Below are 12,587 nucleotides of genomic sequence, written 5' to 3'. Positions count from 1 at the left end.
ACAATCTAGAGATGTAACAATGAGGAATCTGCAGAACTTCTTTAGACTATCTATAGTCTTGTTATCCAGTTCCAACTTTCTGCACAAAAAGTCTGCAAAATGCCAAAGTTATTTGGGGACTATATTTTTTAAAATATTTTCAAAATATACTTTCATCTCATTTCTCTTATTTTTTCCTAAAGCATTTCCTAAAGCATTTCATCTCATTTCTCTTATTTTTTCCTAAAGCAGTTTTCTGCAGAAATCAAAACGTCTTTACTCACATCAACATCATCAAGATTTGTGATTTCTGCTGTTGTATCAATAGTAAAGGATTTTTCTCTTCCTTCTGGTCAATTAAAAACCCTAACATCTTGAGTTTTTGCATCAGAATCAAGAAGTTTGTTGGGCTGAGTTCTTTCTCCAAATATAAAAAGGCTATGTTAAATAATTTCATTTAGAAAATCTTGCATTTTCTTATTCTCTTTCTCACTCTATCTGGTCATTCTCCTAAAAAAATAATATTTCAGTTTTTTTTTATTTTACAGGCATATTGATAAAGAAAACCTGCTATTATCATTATTTTATTATTTATATTTCAAATATAGGCAAGAACTAGCTTGTTTATCAAAAACAATGTTTAACAGTCTTTTGCAGGCTACAATACTTCTTATACAACTCCCATGGATTGTCTGTTACTCTGAGCACAAATTTGGCTCTGTACCCAGCCACACTCCAGTACATTTGTAGATAAAAAAAAAAAAAAGAAATCTAACAAGTTTAATTAGATAATGGATTTTGAAGAGGTGGAATAAGTACTTAAAACTCACAAAGTTTTAGGAGATTTTGATCACAAAAACAGTCTTAGAATTATATTTCTCAACAGCTATATTGTTGGTATTTCCACATAAAAAAGATTTAATTGATAAAGCACCTGTTCAATTAAGGGGAGTTTATTCAACGATTTGCTGGATAAATGAGAAGCTGAGTGGTTTAAACACTTTTTTTTAAACAGCGAAAGAAATTTCTTTGTTTGTTAATGGATGACTATACTAGTTACACCAGTAATCTTGCAAGAAAAAATTTCAAGCTCTTGATATTAAATGTTTCTTAATGATTGTATTCACTAAGCTTCGGCGTCCCGGAACATTATTCCCGAAATGAACCGGGAATCACGTTATCCTGGTAGAAATGTAACGGTAAAAATGAATCGGGACAAAAATTTTTAAAGTGCGGTAACGTCTTGGTTCAATCGGGACGGGGTTGTGCGGTAACAGTTGAAACCGCACGTCCCGGTTCATTTTCCGATTGGGAAACCGCACCAACCAAGATCAAACCACACCAGTTTTTTTTTGTTTAATAACGTGACTAAATGTGATGTTACGTTACGTTACCGCACTTTTCCAAAAATATTATTTTATAAATTTTATGAATTTTTAAAATAAAAAATTTTATTTGAGTATTCTTAGTTTTTGACCGGGCTTGTCGCTTTAGACGAAACCCATTAACGTATAAAAGCTCTGAATAATGACTTTAAGTCATAAAAGGCGCTTAAAAATGTAAAAAACCAAGAAGTAGCGGTTTTTCCCAGAACGTAACGGTTTGTCACCTTATTCTTGGTAAGTTATAAACCAAGAAACACGTTAAGTCCCGAAACGTCACGGTTTGTCACGTTATTCTTGGTTCATAACCGCACCAAATTTTCGAGTGCTTTTATTCAATCGGGACGTCACGTTATTCCCGGAACGTAACGTTTCAATCGGGACAGTTTTTTTAAAAGTGCGGTAACGTCTTGGTTCAATCGGGACAAAAGTTGCTGTCACGTAACGTCAAGTAAAGTTATCTTTTTGAACCGGGACGCCGAAGTAGTATTATTTATTATTATTCACAGACTGCAATCACTTGAGATTTCTATTTTTCGCTGCTTGAATTAGGTCATTTTTGAGAAACCGTGAAAGGTGTATTATTGAAATTTATTCACCTGAACTCTTTGCAAATAGATACAAGACAGAGAATTTACAAATACAGTAGATGTTACAAAAACAGGTCGCAAAAAGAAGACAAATCACTTTAAGATTCTCACTTTCAATTCAAATAAGAACGACTTTAACTAAGAATGAAAAGGCTGAAAAGGAGTGTTGCAAAACAGAGGAAAGTTGAAGTCAGAGAAAGGAGGAGAAAATTAAGAGCCGCAAGAAATAACCACGTTAAAACTGCTGGAAAGGAATAAATTACACAGAATAACAGCAACGCAGAGCTCCCAAGAAAAAAAAATTATATATATGTATAAAAAAATTAAGATCATGCTCCTTATTTGTAATAACTTTTCTGTTAAATAAGCCATGTTTTAGCAACAATTACAAGTTGTCTATAATCGTAAATTTATCTTATGAAGTTTGCTTTCACCTTTTAGAAAAAATCAACAGAATTCCTATGGGTGCCCATACTATGCACTCACGTACTAAAAAATTGGCTGGGAAAAAATGGAAACAACTTTGGATTTTATTAGATTTTTGTATTGATACAAAAACAAAAAAAGCTTTTTACAATAAAGAAAAAAAAATCTAAGTTTGAAGTTTGAACTTTTGAACTAGTGAGTTTTTTAAAGGAATAACACAATAACGAACCTATGAGCTTCTTTATTCTAAGTCTTTTATTTGAAGGTCTAACTTCGCTATGTTGCTCTTCAAAATCGAACATTTGTTCAAATCTTCTTCGAGATGATGCTTCAATCGAGACATGTGCGCTATATTGCGTTTCTGTAAAAACATTTTGACTTAAAAAAAGTAAACAAATCAATTATGAGAGCCATTTTTTAAAGAAGTTGTATTACTATGTAAACACAATCGAAATTTCTACTGTTTTTTGTTGGTGTGGCAAGACTTAGGATTATGAAAAAAGTAAAACTTTTCTTAATTAAATTAAGGGGGAGTAATACATTTATAAGTAAAGCAAAGATTAACAAAATCCTTTACAAAAACATTGCTGGATAGTAGTAATCGACCGAAATTCGGTTCGGATCCGGTACCGGCCGTAATTTTGTCCGGAACCGAAATTCCGGTTCAAAATGCTTCCGAAAATATAGGGTAAAGTAGGGTATTTTCGGCGTATTAAGCTATTTTGTTGTTTATAGACAATGGTTGCTTTAATAACATTAAAAAATCATGCATATCGATGTCCTGCAGATATATCTATTAAATAATAGTTAAAAAATTGTTTCAAACTTACAAAGTTTTGTGTAAAATTTGTTTTACAAAATACTAAAAAATGACGAAATTAGCGACCTAGTATAGTAATTTCGGCACAATGATACGGTAAATTCGACATACTTAAGAAACTAAAGACGTTCGTTGAAAACGCATTAATATAATTAAAATATTATAAACAGCTATAAATCTGCATTGTATAAAGTAATTGTCTCTTAAATGGAATTTGTTACACCTAATTGGCATTTAATTTAAGGGCGTTGCAATTGCAAAGATTCATCTTTTTTGAGCCACCTATTTTAGTAAAGTATGAATACATCACCCCAAAACAGAAACCTTACTAGAAAAATGGGCTTCCAAAGTAAAATTTTAAATAAAATGATTACTAATTTCTATGATTTCGATGATTATTTCTAAATTCTGTTTAAATAAGAATTCATGTTTATAAGCTTATAAGTAGTTCATAAAATAATATTTTACATAACTTCAATAGTTAAACATAAAAAAAATAAAATGCGAAATTCAAAGAAAACTTTATAAAAAGAGATTTATTGAAGAAAGTTAAAAAACAGTTTATCAATATAACTTTTTTTTAAAGAACCAGTGTTTCATACAGTCATCACAAGTAAATAATTTTTTAGCATAAACACCACATATAGCAGCACATGTTTCATGCCACCATCTACAGCATTTATGACATTTATTCCAATTATCCTTTAAATATGGATTGACAGGATCCCCATAACTATATTGACACATTGCACAAAGTTGTTCATTAATCGCACCTTTAGCATCAAGGTTATTCAAACACGCCTTTTGATGTGTAGATATATTTTCTTTAATGTACTTTTTGCGTGGCTGCCTGTTCTTCTATTTCAAAGATAAAGATTCCTCTAGCTGAGATTTGTATTTTTAATGTCAAGTCCAGCTAGTGGACTTGACATTAAAAATACAAAACTAACACCATGAGGTTGTGAGGTTTCATCAGAGGTGGCTAATTCTAATGACTTCTGAAGTGTAAATGATGAGTTTGGTGAAGCAGATTCTAAATAAAAATATTTAATTAAAAAAAGTGAATAAAATTAGGCAACATGTAAATTATAAAAAATTTGAACTATTTTTTTAAGAAACTTTTTTTTAGGTTAAAAAGACAACAGATAAGTTATTATTTTGCATGATTTTAAAAAAATTACATTTGTATTTTAAATAAATGGTGGAAGATGGTAAAAATAATACATCTTTTAAAATGATTTACCTTTCTGAGAAGCAATTACACATTCTGTAACAAAATCAATATGATCTAAATCTTTAGCAGAGTCTAACCCATTGTCAAGAGTAGGGTGCATTTCAGAGGTAATATTTGGTTTTGAAATTTTTGATACAACATACAAGTGATTAGTAGCCTTAGCTGCAGCAAAGTCTTCTTCAGTAAACACATTTTTATCAAAAGGATATATTCCAGATTTTTCAATATTTTACATGTTTTGAACCCATTATATGATGCTAACACACACACACACACACACACACACACACACACACACACACACACACACACACACACACACACACACACACACACACACACACACACACACACACACACATTATTGTATATAATAAATTATTAATTTATCATATACATATTATTATACATGATATAAATTGAATTTGTATTGTGGGGAACTATTATTTTACTACACAGAGACACTAACGAATTCAATTTTTTACTAACTCGTTATTATCTTATTACTATCTGAATTTCTGAATTACTAAAATCAACTTCTTCTATACATAATATTTCAAACGCTTATTTCCCATTTTGGTTTCAGAGATAGCACAGGTAGGCAAATTCGGCACTGCCGAAATTAAAAACTATTTATATGCCGAAATTATCTCCTTAGAGCAGTCCTTGGGGAAACTTTTATATCTTGTAACATACTTTGAGTTTCATCTTATTGTTGCTCACATTTTATTTAGTTTATATTTTTGAATAAAATAAATAACAACTTTTGGTAAAAATTCCCGAGAAAAAATCATTTATCCTACATTTTCAAATTGGTAAAAATGTTGAGAAAAAGCTAATAATAATAAATTAACGTACCTGTAATGTAAAAGTAAAAGTTTAAAGCAATATTTTTTAGGAAAATTGTTTATCTTGCTACAAAAATTGAATTGGCTCCTGCAGCTCAAAATCTGGTGACAATGAAAAAAAAAACAACATTTTCTTCGCACGCTGTAAAAGTTGTTGCGCAATCTCGAACAGGGCAAAATGCACATTCTAGGTATGTGCGTATCCATCCAATTACGGCACCGATTTTGTAATCAAAATCTGCGACCATTTTATTGTACTTGGCGTATGTGTTGTAAGAATGCATTTTGTCGTGTTATTTTTTAGAATTTCATATCAACATATTTATTTTTTAAAAAGTAGAATAGTTAAACTTCATTTTTGTGTTTGTATTTTTTTTCAGTTACCACTGCTATTATTGAATTAACTGTTCTGAAAAACTTCGTCGTAGTTCAGATATAAAATTGATATCGAAGGTATGTTGAGTCTTTTTAAATGCATTAGGCCAAGTTTAAAAACTAATTTTTTATGTGCATGCGAAATTTCATTGAAAAATATTATGTAGCAGACACCTAATTTTTTGTAGCAGAATAGGTACCTTAGCTTAATATTTTTTGCAATATAATGGGGGTTGAGGGGGGGGGGGGGGGCGGCCCTTCCAACGATTTTCTAACAAAATGAAATAGAACGTTATTATAGCCAATTTCTTTAAAAACAAAAACGAATTTCATCATAATAGCTTAATAATTTGAAAAAAGTATCTATATGATGCACCTCTGATTTGCTCATAACAATCTCTTTGCATTATATTATCATAATTATTATAACTAAAATATATTTTATTGTTATTGTTTTATGTTGTTAAATACTACTGCATTATTTAATAACAATATGCTATCATTCAATAGTTTAATTTTATATTTTAATTTGTTAATAATTTATGATAAATTTTTTATGATGATTATGAGTGAATGAGGTATGGGATGGTGTGCATTATATGATGCATCATATGGTCATTTTTTTAAAAAAAAAATTTAACATGCAAATAATATTTATGTTATAATAAAGTTGCTCATAATTATTATCAAATAATAATTATGTGCACTTTTGTCATCTTATAAAGCAATTTATGTGTTTTTGTCTAAAATAGAAATAAGTAAGTGATTTTTGTTTTTTGAAAAAAAATGAAATTAAAGTAAACATTATTCTCTTTAAAATGAATAAAATTTTATTCATTTTAAAAATAATTATACTTGACATTTTAAGGTATCATGGGACCCAAAAAGAATAAGCGCGTGTTTGATAGTGCAGCAAAAAAATATCTAGCATCAAACTTCACTTTGCCTTCACAAATAGACATAGACTGTAGAAATGGACATATACTGTTTATATTCATTACCAATAATGAATCACAAAAAGCAACTATTGAACAAGTCAATAAGCTTTATGGCTTCAAGATTTGTAGAAGTCATATTAAACTTCTTGTTAAAGAATCAAAAAACTGGGCATGCAATTTTTTAAGAGATTCTAAACATTTTGTTGACTTTTGCAATAAGCTTTTCTTTTGTCAAATGACAGTATTGCCAGCAGCACAGCCATTACAGTTAACCTCAAAATTAAGTAACACTATTTCATTTTTGTCAGTTAACTCATCTCCTAAACATATTAGTATTTTATCTTCATCTGATTCAAGACCATCATTATCCAGGTTAAGAGCTGACCAGTTAAAAGTGTTAAAGAAAAAAGCTAAGGTAAGGGCAAGATTTAAACATCTTAATGAGAGCATCGCTCGCAAAGACAAGACAATTAAAAGTTTGAGGAATAAATTAAAACTCCAACATTTTAACTTACAGTTAAAAAAGCTTCAAGTTGCAAATTTTCGTTTAAGAAAACAGCTAGAATTTGCCCAAACAAAGCTGTCTAATAAAGAAATCATCTTACGTCAACAAATTACTGAAAAGAATGCAGAGATTTCTGCCCTTTAGAATGACATGCTTAAGTTACAGGAGAAGATAGAACAAATGCAGCAAAAAGTACAAAACACCAAGTATAAAAATGTCTTCTCATCCAATATTAGGGCTTTAATCTATGACATGTTGGCATGTCAAGTTCCTACTCACTGTGTGCCACAACTTCTTCATAAAGTTGGAGAACACACTGGATATATATTTAGTGAAATTCCACATCGCACAACTGTGGAGCAGATGATGCGTGAGCTAGGTGTTATTTCAGAACTCCAGACTGCTGAGATAGCATTCTCAACAAAAAATTTGACACTTGGTTTTGATGCTACAACCCAGGAGGGGGTTCATGTAAATGTTGTGCACTTAGCAACTAAATCTTTATGTATGGTTGTAGCCATTGATCAACTTGCTGGAGGTACAGCTTATGACTATATGAGTCATATTGCAAAGTCTGTGGATAATCTTGCTAAGATGTATAGTGACTTTTACCAGAAACAATATACTGATGTACGAAGCACTATTATTAACAACATAGCTAACACAATGAGTGACAGAGTGGCAGTGAATCATGCAACGATAACAAAGTTAAACATTTTGTGGCAGAAATCATTAAGTGAACTGAACTGTCACCTTCACCCCTTAGACACAATCACCACTGCTTGCAAGTCATCACTTAAAGCCTTGGAAACTTCAAAAGGCAAGCTTTTTGGTAGAGATTGCTTTGCTGCAAACATTGTTGTTCAGCTCAATAAACTCCGTTACAAGGACAGTAAAGGTATTTAAATAAATAAAGGTAAAGGTAAATAAACTATTTATCATATTATTACTCTAATGTTGTTTTGCTGATAAAATTATGATTTTGAATAATATTCTGAACATAAAAAGTTTGTTGATTAGCATACTTGTTTCAAATTTACAAACAAGTTCTTTGCATTGCACACTTGCTGATAATTTCTTTTTTTTAAGGTGATCCAAAAAGCTTTGTTAACTTTTTGGACAAACATGGCCTGCCCAGAGGATTAATACCACGCAATAGAGGAAATAGACTGCACATCCTTTTTCATACATGTAGAGTTTTGATCCATCACTTCCACAAACTTCAAAGTTTTCTGTTTTCTGGAGTAGTTTTGTGTGGAGGACTAAGAAATTGTTTGTTCCAAGACTTCACATCTAAAACAGGTTAGATTTTATGGTGTAATAATGACCTTATCATATACTTTATGACATATTATTTTTAATTTAAGGTATCCATGAGATGTGTGCCCTAGCATTAATTGGAGAGCTACTAACTGGTCCTTGGATGAAAAAGTTCTACGTTGCATCAGGTCATGGACTTGACTACTTGTCTGGCATTCAAGTTGTCAAAGATGTTCGCAATGCACTTGTTGAAAGCAGCACAATGGCCCTTTCCCTTATTCACAGAAAAAAAGACTTTTTTGGCGCTGATCTCAATGATCCAGTTTTTAATTCAATTATAAACTTTTGCCCAAGGACTGAAGAAATGAGATGCGCATTAGCCAGCTGCCTAAATGCTATCATTAGTGTTATTGACCGTCAGTATGAGCGACAGTTCAACATGACCTCAACTGATCAATTGAAGTCCCAAACACTATCGGCACGACCTCATAACATTGACTCTGAAGAACTTGTAGGTATGTTTAGCGCTGCAAAACAGAAAGCTTGTAATGCCACTCTTTGTTTCTTGTCATCAAAAATTCGCACATGCAAAAATAGGACAACTGATTTCCTTTCTAAAAAAACCAACTGATGTACGAAATAAATTGATAGCTTGGTCCATCTCCTCAGCCCGAAAAAAGCAGTTAGCAAACATACAATGCCATGAGGAAATGAAGGTGGAGTTGATTAAACGCATGGCGAAAATGATTAAAATTAAGGAGGACAAAGAAAGAAGAAAAGTAGAAAAAGTATTAAAATCTTGCATGCCTCAGCAGATAAAGCAACTGTTTCCTGATTTGGAAAGTAATGCGGCTGCAGATATTGAAGACATTCTCAATGGTACTGCTGTTGGAAGAAATATATGCCACATGTGGCATGATGCTGACACTAACAGCCAAGACATATACTATGGCAGACTTCTTAGCATTAAAAAAAAAGAACAGTGCCATATATATAGTTTCTTATTGGTAACCAAATGAGAATGAGGATGATGATGGTGTTGAGTACGATATGACTAAATATCAACTCTCTGCATACATCATAAGCGGTGATATGGTGATATCATAAACAAATTGTGATTGAATTGATAATAGTATGGTAAGTTTTATTATAAAAAGTAAAATGGTTTATATGCTTGTGTTAATAGATATCACTTACAGATAATAGGTAAGTCAAATTGTTAGAAATATTTTTGCAATTGTAATTATTGTATATATTATGCTCCTCCTAGCATTTTTATTTTTTTTTTGTAAGGTTATGAAATAATATATATTTCTCTCATTCATTATTTGTACATATCAGATCTTATTTCAGGAAGTGGGGTAGTTATTGACATCCAATATTTGCTTGGATGCTGATGCATTAACTAAACAAGATGCTGATGCATTAACTAAACAAGATGCTGGTGTTTAGTAATTTTAATAAATCAGTATAACTTGATCATAGACTAGCCATCCTCTAATGGCTAGTCTATGAACAGATCTATACTTTTTCATCATCATTTTTATTTATCACATCTATTTTATTTCAGGTATTATTGTGAGGATTTGTCAAAGCAAATATTAAGAGATCGACTTACTTCTATCGATGTTTAAATGGTAAAATGTGTTATGCATCAGGAGTTAAGTTATTTTTATTTATTTTTACCCTAGGGCATACCAGATATAATTTATTTTGTTTATTATTGCAAGGTTTTATCAGAGCATGCTGAAAGTTAGACTTTTGCTTCTGTGGATATTGATACCTTCAGAAGACAAGAACCTACATTTACTATCTATGATGTCAATGCTGTTTGGTAAATAGAAAAGATGCGTCTTGTTCGGATTAGGCAGTCACAATCATCACGAAAAAGGCTATTTTCATAGCCACAATTCTGTTAAAAACATTACTAAGCAAATGAGTTTTTTTTTTGTTTAACTATTTACATTTATTGAAGTGTTCAATTTCTTGGGGGAGGGGGAGTAGTTATCGAAATAAATCGATTACTACTTTTATAAAAGTGCTATCCGAAAACAGAATCACGAAAAATAGGTATAACTTAAGAAACCATGAATCTTTAAGTTCGCTTTTGACTTTCTAGCTGGGTATATAAATACACACTATACACAGCATAAAATAATATATAGTAATGGAATACGCCTTTAACTATATTCACAGTACTCATTACATATTAAAATATTAAATAATATAAGTATAATAAGGTATTATATTATAATTACTTAGAGCCTAATATAATATTATAATTACATAGAGGTTATTATTACGCTTGCATCCGCGATATTTATCATATTAACTTATAAAACTCTATTATCAATTTTTAATTCATTATAAAAAATATTTTATTACTTTAATCAATATAATAAATTCATTAAAATACTAAAAAATTTTTTAACATAACTTTTTTTATTAAAGCGTTAAGTTGAATGAAAACTTAACGGAAGCAAAATATTGCGCAAATAAACAATAAAGTTCGATTGCCGTTAGCCGAACATGAAATTTTTATGTTGGTCGCAGTTTTCTTAAGCAATCCTTCTTATGAAATTTTGTTACTTAAATGTGCATAACTTTTTGTAGAATTATTCGTTTTTTATGAGGTTTTCACCATTGTAATACTTAATTAAAGCTCTTTCCAATGATATATAATAATCAAATACAGTATGCGACAAAAGTGTTTACATGTTTTTGAAAAATATTCTTTTTTAAAATAAATGATTGAAATACATGTTTATATATCAATATATATATACCAAAATAAAGGTAATTCATTGTAGTTTCATGTTTTGAGCCTGAATTTAAATGAATGAGAAGTGTTTATAGCAAATTATTTATTGAAACAAAATGTCAGATGTAAACAGTTTTGTCGCGATTTATGCTATTATTAATTTTAATGCGAAATTAATACTTTGTGTAGCCTCCACGACTTCTAATGACTGCTGCAATTCTCGCAGGCATGCTACCAATCAACTTCTTGCATTCTTCAACAGTTATCGAACTCCAAACATACTCAACTCGTTCCCATAATTCTTGTCGACTGGCTGCTCTTGTTTCATAATTATAAACTCGATTCTTCACAATAGACCAAAGATTCTCGATCGGGTTAAGATCGGGACTTTGCGCAGGCCACTCTAGAATCTTAAATTTCTTCGAATTTAGGAATTCTAATGTAATTTTTGCCTTGTGCTTTGAATCATTGTCTTGCATAAAAAGTGTCGAACGAATTTGCTTTCGCCATCCTCGTAAACTAGGCAAATAGCCATTGTTTAAAATGTCAATATAATGTTTCGCGTCCATTATTCCATCAATTTTTACGATTTTACCAACACCAGACGAAGAGAAACACCCCCAAAACAACAACTTTCCGCCGCCATATTTTACTGTTGGAATAAAGTCACGATCAGAAATTCCTTCTCCAGCTTTTTTCCATACATATCGAATGCCATCAGAGCCAATCAAGTTAATCTTGCTTTCGTCTGTCCAAATCACCTTACTCCACTCAGCAAAAGTCCAGTTTTCATACTTCTTTGCAAATTCCAATCGTTGTTTACGATGTTTCGGTGTTAGCAGTGGTTTCTTGATCTTCTTTTTTGCCTTGAATCCAATTCTCTTGAGTTCTCTCTGCACTGTTCGAGTACTTACCACTGTACCTTGAGCATTATTTAATTGTTTCTTTACATCGTGTGCTGATTTTGCTTTATTTGTCATGATTAATCTAGAAATTGTTCTCTGATCTCGAGTAGTGAAAATTTTCTTGCGTCCATTTTTGTTGCATTTCTCCTCTATATCGTTTCGCTTCTTAATTTTATAGACTAAACAATAAGATATATTAAGTTCTCGTCCTGTCTCACGAAGAGACAATCCTGATTTAAGCTTCTGAACAGCTAAATTTTCAATTTCTTTCGACACTTTCTTCATTCTTTCAATTATAATTTTTCTGTTGTTTACATTACGAATTTTAAGTTTAAATAAATAAGTTTATTACTAATTGAGATATGTTTTATTTAAACAAATTAAAAATATAGCCACAAAGTATTAATTTCGCATTAAAATTAATAATAGCATAAATCGCGACAAAACTGTTTACATCTGACATTTTGTTTCAATAAATAATTTGCTATAAACACTTCTCATTCATTTAAATTCAGGCTCAAAACATGAAACTACAATGAATTACCTTTATTTTGGTATATATAT

At 30.8% G+C, this 12,587-nt stretch overlaps 1 protein-coding gene, 1 long non-coding RNA gene and 1 pseudogene across 3 annotated transcripts in view; 1 reads left to right on the top strand and 2 right to left on the bottom strand.

Annotated features, from left to right (window-relative positions):
• Positions 1-2,479: 2,479 nt before the first annotated feature.
• Positions 2,480-4,714, bottom strand: LOC149893218 (uncharacterized). The gene is made up of 2 exons (XR_016451753.1): positions 4,441-4,714; positions 2,480-4,230 (listed from the first exon to the last, which is right to left on the bottom strand). It is a non-coding gene; the product is annotated as an uncharacterized LOC149893218 (long non-coding RNA).
• Positions 2,480-12,587, bottom strand: part of LOC145187800 (uncharacterized) — a 29,472-nt gene continuing 19,364 nt past the window's right edge. For both annotated transcript variants that reach the window (XM_090084960.1, XM_090084968.1), the window contains exon 8: positions 2,480-2,738. In XM_090084960.1, coding sequence (XP_089941086.1) covers positions 2,619-2,738 — 120 coding nt within the window. In that variant the 3' untranslated portion in view covers positions 2,480-2,618. The remainder of the gene's footprint in view (positions 2,739-12,587) is intronic.
• On the top strand, positions 6,528-9,716 carry LOC149893217 (uncharacterized; annotated as a pseudogene).

Source organism: Hydra viridissima, unplaced genomic scaffold (genome assembly GCF_058129835.1).
Source record: "Hydra viridissima isolate aposymbiotic clone 2 unplaced genomic scaffold, HvirCarnegie_v1 scaffold_1, whole genome shotgun sequence".
Classification (NCBI taxonomy): domain Eukaryota; kingdom Metazoa; phylum Cnidaria; class Hydrozoa; order Anthoathecata; family Hydridae; genus Hydra; species Hydra viridissima.
This window is presented reverse-complemented; position numbering and strand designations above follow the sequence as displayed.